Genomic DNA, 6844 nt, shown 5'->3' on the forward strand with positions numbered 1-6844 from the left:
TTGATATTCAAAGTCAAATGCAATTAGGGGTTTTATCAACTGGTAATTTGTAAACATTTTCACATGATCCTATACGTGCACAAAATTCTGTAGTTCATTATATTATTAAAAAAGAATAACCTTTTACTACTAGTAAATGTTCTGATTTTACCGAAATGATTCACGAAAGTTTTGCACCGCAATATCAAAGTTTTTCAATAAATACTACTAGAAATAGGATTTTAAATAAATATAAGGATGTTAAAAGTGAATTATTTGACATCTTTAAAAATTTGAGTGGAAGAGTTTGTTTAACATATGATCTGTGGTCAAATAATGTTTTGAATATCAATGTATCACTACACATTTTATTGATAATGATTGGAAATAAAAAAAAGACTATTTCATTTAAATTAGTTGAACTTCCATACACTGATCATTCGCTTGGTCTAGAAATAAAAAATGTATTATATGAGTGGGCTTTACAAAATAAAATATTTACGATTAGTTTAGATAATGCATCATATTATAATCAAACTGTAACTCATTTAAAATCAACTTTACAATTACTTGTTGATGGTGATTTATTTTATGTTCGTTGTTGTACCCATATTTTAAATTTGATTGTTAAAGAAGCTAAGCATGTATACGGAACTTCTGTACTTGTAATAAAAAATTGCAGTTGTTATTATTATGTCTTCTGGTAATTGAATTTCAAAATATAGAAAAATTTGTCAACGAGAAAATATGCCATTTAGAAAATTAATTTTAGATATAGATAGTAAGTGAAATTCAACATATAATATGCTAAAAATAACTTGTAAACAAATAAGAGCAATATATTTATTTTTTGCAACAATATCAATAGGAGGAGTACTGACTTCCATTGAATTTAATTGGCACCAAGTAGCCTTCTATAAAGATTTTTTAAAGGTTTTCGATACTTCAACAAAATTATTTTATTATATATATATTCCTACTTCACCATTTGTTTTACATATGCTAGCAGAAATAATTAAAGTTTTCATAAAATATATGGGTAATGAATATTATGTAACCGTTTTCACTTCAATGAAAGAAAAATTTGATAAATATTTTGATCATTTACCTCATCTATTAGGTTTAGCGATAATAATTGATCCTAGGTGTAAAGAAATTCGTTTATAAGAATTTTTAGAGCGTCTTTTCGCTGATCAAACACAGTTTGTCCCTATTATGCAAACATGCAACAGATTATTTGAAGAATGCAGGGCAGCTGCATCTGTAAATACACCTGCACACACTACACTAGCAGCCTCATCTCAAGGTAAGAGATTAAGTGTTTTTTCAGTAATAAAAAGTAGAAGAATATCTAAATATACAGTGTAAGTAGTTCTAAACTACAACGTTATTTGGAAAGCCCGTCAGTGGATAGTTCCGATAATTTTGACATTTTGGTATAGTGGAAACAAAATGAAACTATGTGGCTTGTGGTTTCACAGATGGCCCATGATACACTAACCATTCATATTTCTACAGTTGCTTCAGAAACAACTTTTAGTGCATGTGGACGGGCGCTGAGCGATTACCGGAGCAGGCTTTCACCCGAAATGATTGAGGCACTGATGATATCTAAAGATCATATGCATGCATTTACAAGAAGACAAAATTATAGTGAAAAGGAGCGAATTCAAAATGATTTGGATGACATATCCTCGGGCAACACGACTGAAATGTTTGTCTCCTTCGATGATTGATCAATAATTTATTTTTTACTATTTCATTTCATTTCGTTTGTTTTGTTTTGTTTTGTTTTGTTGTTTGTTTTGTTTTTTTTTTTTTTTTTTTGATATTGGATTATTGAGGTGGAGTATAATGCAAATGATTGGTAGGCTAGTAGGTGTCAACGTAATTGGGATGTACTTGACCTATAGTGATGCAATTGTTCTACCATCATTAGTAATCTACACCTAATTTATTTACTAGTATCAATTTTTTAATATTTTATTTCATTTTGAAATAAAAATTATTTATTCAATAAATGTTATATAAATAATTTAATATTGTAATATTTAAATTTTTATTTTCATATATATAAAATTATTTATTTTGAAAGAAAAAAATTACATAATTGCAATTTTTTTTAGTTATAAGTTCATAATTAAAAAAATATAAGTCATACATAATTAAATTTAAATATCACCATGAAACATTACATAACCAAACAAAACATCTCATTAATCTTAACTAAAATACTCTAGTATAATTTCTTTTTAATTTTTTATTCCTAATATATATTTAAAAAAAAAGCCCGACTAAGCCCAGCCCGCTGCCTAAGCCCTAGGCCTTATTATGAGTGGGCTTAGACTTGGGCCTGAACTCCACTTTTTGGCTCATGGGCTGACCTAACCCGCTAAAAAAAAGAAAACCCACGAAACCCGCTTGGGTCGGCCCAAGCCCGAGCCCAGATGGGCCAGGCCATTATTATATCCCTAAGCAAACCACACATCCAGACTTCTCTCGTGGTTCTCATTTCATAACTCACAAAATATCTCCCTACCAAACCAAATCTCTTTGCCCGCAATCCGAACGCCACGTGTTACATTTCCTTAATCGCAGCCACACACGTTTCCCGCTTAAAAATCCACTGCACGATTTCCCACATTTAGTCCAAGTGGCGACAATCTAAAGCGGCTGGGATTTAAAACCTTCTCATTGCTCTAAATTTTGAATCACACCAAACGCATTGTACTAAGACTATCAAATTTATCATTAAATTTAAATTTGGTAAAAAAATTTACCTTTTGCTGTTTCAATAGTTCATCAAATTTATCATTAAATTTAAAATTTTTTAAATCTTTCAACAAACTGAGGATCAATATACCATTCATCAAATCACTATTTATTACTATTGGATTTTTACCACCGGATGTCCCGGAATCACCACCTCAAGGCAAAAAATTTGTGAAAAAATTACACTGGTCAGTCGTCTGCCCTGTCAACCCATGGTTTGATAAAGCTCCGTTAGAACACTTGATATCAAAGGAAGTTTTTATTCAAATTTGGTAAAGAAAGAAGAAGATGAAACATTGGAAATGGTTCATCAAATTTTTACTCAAAAATATTTATTTATTTTTATGTTTTATAAGTATTTTTTTTTACAAAAAAATAAGATATATACTTATTTAAATTATCTCAAAAGTCTTACATCACCTGCAGTGCACGGTCACCAGAAAATGGCATTGTTAGATTTTGACAAGTCAGAATGCTAGAAAATATTGCATCTCCGGCATCTAAAATCTTTCAGATTCGCCGGCGGTGATGATTATTGTTTGAAGAATAGATGATTTTAAGCTTCAAAGCCATCATTTTCATGTTCGTCATTGTCAGATCTCTCATCAGGAAATGACTTCATTTCATAGCGAATTTCGAGGCTCAGAGAAGATTCGTGGGGCGTCACGTGCTTGTCACAAGGATCAATTTCGGTGATCGGATGAAGAAGATAAATGGAGGACGCCCTGAGAGTGGAGCTAGGGCTTCTAACCAGATATTCGAGAGATTTCAATTTCTTCAGCGTGTATGACGGATATGGAGGCTCACGTGTCGCGCACACTTGCCGTGACCGGTTACACCGGTTACTGATGAAAGAGATTTAAAAAGAGAGAAGATATGGAGTGAAAATGACATTGTTAGGTTGGCAAAAGGTGATGGTGGGGTGTTTTGAGAAGATGGATAAGGAAGTGAGTGATTGTGGAAGGGCAGTGGCGTCGCATAGTGCAGCTGCGTTGTCAGAGGTGACGATAGGTTCGACTGCGGTGGTGGGAGAGGAGGAGATCGTGGTTGCGAATTGTGGCAATTTGAGAGTTGTGCTGTCTCGAGGAGGTGTCGCAATATCTTTGTCTGATGATCATAAGGTAATTTGAATAGTATAATTTTGATCCTAATAGAGATCATAATGTTATATAAATTATTAAAATTTAAAATTGTTTCTAGTTATACATCACTATCAATTTTAAAACTTCTAAAAATTTGTTAATGTGATCATGAATGAGAGATTTTTATTCTTTGAATGAGTCATGATCTTAATTGTGTTAAGTTTTGTGAGGGAAATGAAACAAACAAGAAATTGATAAGAAAAATGATGAACACTAATTTATGTAGTTAAGCACGTTGTGTGTATGCCCATGAACCCAAATGTCAGTCAGTTACAATGTACTTGATTCACTCAAATAATTTACATACACGAAAACACATATATTTATAGCCAAAGAATACGATCATATCTTGTAATTATAGCGATTAAGCCAAATCAATGATCCAAATTCAAGCCACAAATCATGCATTTGATTTGAGTAAATTGAAGAATCGGTTAATCTAAAAGGACAAATTGCATTAATACTCTACACCCATAAACTTATCAAGATATCAATATGTTGGTTTTGATGAATCAAACGTTCTATATATATATATATATATATATATTTATAAAGATTTGTTTTAATCTTCAACTTATTTCACAATTACAGACTATTTTTGTTGATATGATCATTTTTTTGCATAGCCTGATAGACCTGATGAGTTGGAGAGAATCAAAGGTGCTGGTGGAAAGGTTATAAACTGGAATGGGCATCGAGTTCTTGCTACGTTGTTGTGATTTATAGATTTAGTTTACAATCTCATTAATACATAGATCATACATGTTTCCCAACAAATCACATTTCATTCGAGATCAGGGCTATACTTTATTTTTAGGCCTGTCTAAAAACAAATAAAATATTCAAAATCTTCCCATTTGACTTAGATATTATTTAATATATTTTTTTATATATTTTAAAATCAAACATATAATTAGTTTAGTGGCAAATTTATTTTTTGTTTTGTTGTTTAGTTAGGATGGCCCTTTGAAGTCTTATTTATGCACTATTGTTGTTTTATTAATATAATGTTTCTCATGTTCTCATTAAAAAAAAAAAAAAAAAAAAGTTTGTTTAACCTACTCAAAATTTTAGTAGTTTAAATTTTTTAACTAATTCTCTTACAAGACTAGTAATACATAATATATGTCTATAAGAAAAGAAAACTAAACAATGTAAAACATATAAATAATATATATATATATATATTGTAACGCCCTCAAAATAATAACAATAAACCCACCAGATAAGACATGCATTTACATTTAAACTAACCACATTTCCTTTCATTCATTAGAATTCCGTTACATAAGTATTACATGTTAATCTCATAACAAAATGCCCTACGGGCTTACAGCTTTCCAAGTTAACACTTGGTTACAACAAAGGGTTCTAACTCGTTTACACATTAAGCCCTTGGCTTGAAATTACATGTAATAAATCAAAGTAAAACGGCAAAACTATGCCCGCCACAAGCCTCCCAGCTATGTCCTTGGAGGTGGCATGCTTCCTGCACCTGAAAATGATATTCCCATATAGGGTGAGCCACAGCCCAGTAGAAATACACTAAACCAACCATGGACAATGACTAAAACATTAGCAATTGATAGTTGGTCAACACTGATACAGTCACATAAATAACATATTTATGTCAACGACTTACAAGTCCCAATTACTTTTCATTTTCCTTTTAACAACAGATAAGCATACTAGCTCTATCATCATTTCCACAGATATGTATAAAGACTATATCTCACATTCAGATAAGCATAAAAGCTATATCCACATTCTCAACAGATATGTATATCAACAATATCCATAGATAAGCATACAAGCTGTATCCACACTCTACAACAGATATGTATATCAACAATATTCACAGATAAGCATACAAGCTGTATCCACACTTCACTTCACAAAGATAAGCATATGAGCTCTATCTTCACTTCTCTAGACAAGCATATGAGCTCTGTCTACGGAGTACATCCCCTATCTCCTCCAAATACCTATCCGGTTTAGAGGTCCATCCCCTATCTTCCCCTAAACCGCGGAGTACATCCCCTATCTCCTCCTCTACACATAACGTATATAAACACATTGGTTCTATATACAATCACACAATACACACAATTAATGTATTCTATCAACCGTCAAGTTCCATGACACATTCCATTGATTAGTTTCCGTTTACCTAATCATCATGCATTGTCTACAACAATCTCGACTATCCTCCACCGATAGCCCAAAGCAGTTATTTCTAAAACAGAAAATAAATGCACAAATGGATATTCAATCAGCATTTCATTTCCTCATTTCTCACCAATTAATTATCCCAATTAATTAAACAATGTAATTAGGCCATTTTCCATAATTGCTATTTCAACCCTTAGGTCCCATTTTCATCAATGATTCAACATTAATTCCATTTTCCATGCCAAACATGCATCTAGGTTTATTATGAATAAAACCCCAACTTTTGTAAAATTACGCAAAAGTCCCAAACTTTCACCAAATTACCAAACCAAGCCCAACATCTCAAATTACCAAAATTTAAAGACAAAACCCATAGAGAGGAGTAGGTTATCCCTACCTCAAATTCGGAGTCCCAAAGGAGATGAAGACCAAAACCAAAATGCTCCAAACCTCGAAATTTTCAGATCAAAAGGAAGCTCTCGACGATCAACACAACTTTTGTGAAGACAAAAGGTGAGTAAACGATCCTTACTAGATCAAATCTAAGAGAGAAGGGCCGATTTAGAGTGAGAAGCTCTGAAAATGGCTTTTTGGAAAAGTAAGAGAGAGAAGAGAAAGTGAAAAGTGATTTGAAAAGTCACATTTTCGGAACTTTAACCCAGGTCTCCGCTCGAGCGTAAAACACCCCGCTCGAGCGGCCACTCACAGACGTACGCTCGAGCGGCCAACCTCCCGCTCGAGCGCAGAATGCACTCGCTCAGCACTTTTGCAGAACCAGA

At 32.6% G+C, this 6844-nt stretch overlaps 1 protein-coding gene across 1 annotated transcript; it reads left to right on the forward strand.

The window, feature by feature from the left end:
• The first annotated feature begins 3638 nt into the window (after positions 1-3638).
• On the forward strand, positions 3639-4612 carry LOC145797585 (putative protein phosphatase 2C 8). The gene is made up of 2 exons (XM_082884967.1): positions 3639-3872; positions 4520-4612. The coding sequence occupies exons 1-2, from the start codon at positions 3639-3641 to the stop codon at positions 4610-4612; spliced, it is 327 nt and encodes a 108-aa protein (XP_082741093.1).
• The last annotated feature ends 2232 nt before the right edge of the window (positions 4613-6844 follow it).

Source organism: Camellia sinensis, chromosome 8, assembly GCF_055761805.1.
Source record: "Camellia sinensis isolate YWXY chromosome 8, ASM5576180v1, whole genome shotgun sequence".
Lineage (NCBI taxonomy): Eukaryota > Viridiplantae > Streptophyta > Magnoliopsida > Ericales > Theaceae > Camellia > Camellia sinensis.

Coding starts and splice junctions, on each gene's coding strand:
- LOC145797585 (XM_082884967.1), top strand. CDS start 3,639: ATGACATTGTTAGGTTGGCAAAAGGTGATGGTGGGGTGTTTTGAGAAG. Junction 3,873..4,519: donor CTTTGTCTGATGATCATAAG/GTAATTTGAATA, acceptor TTTTTTGCATAG/CCTGATAGACCTGATGAGTT.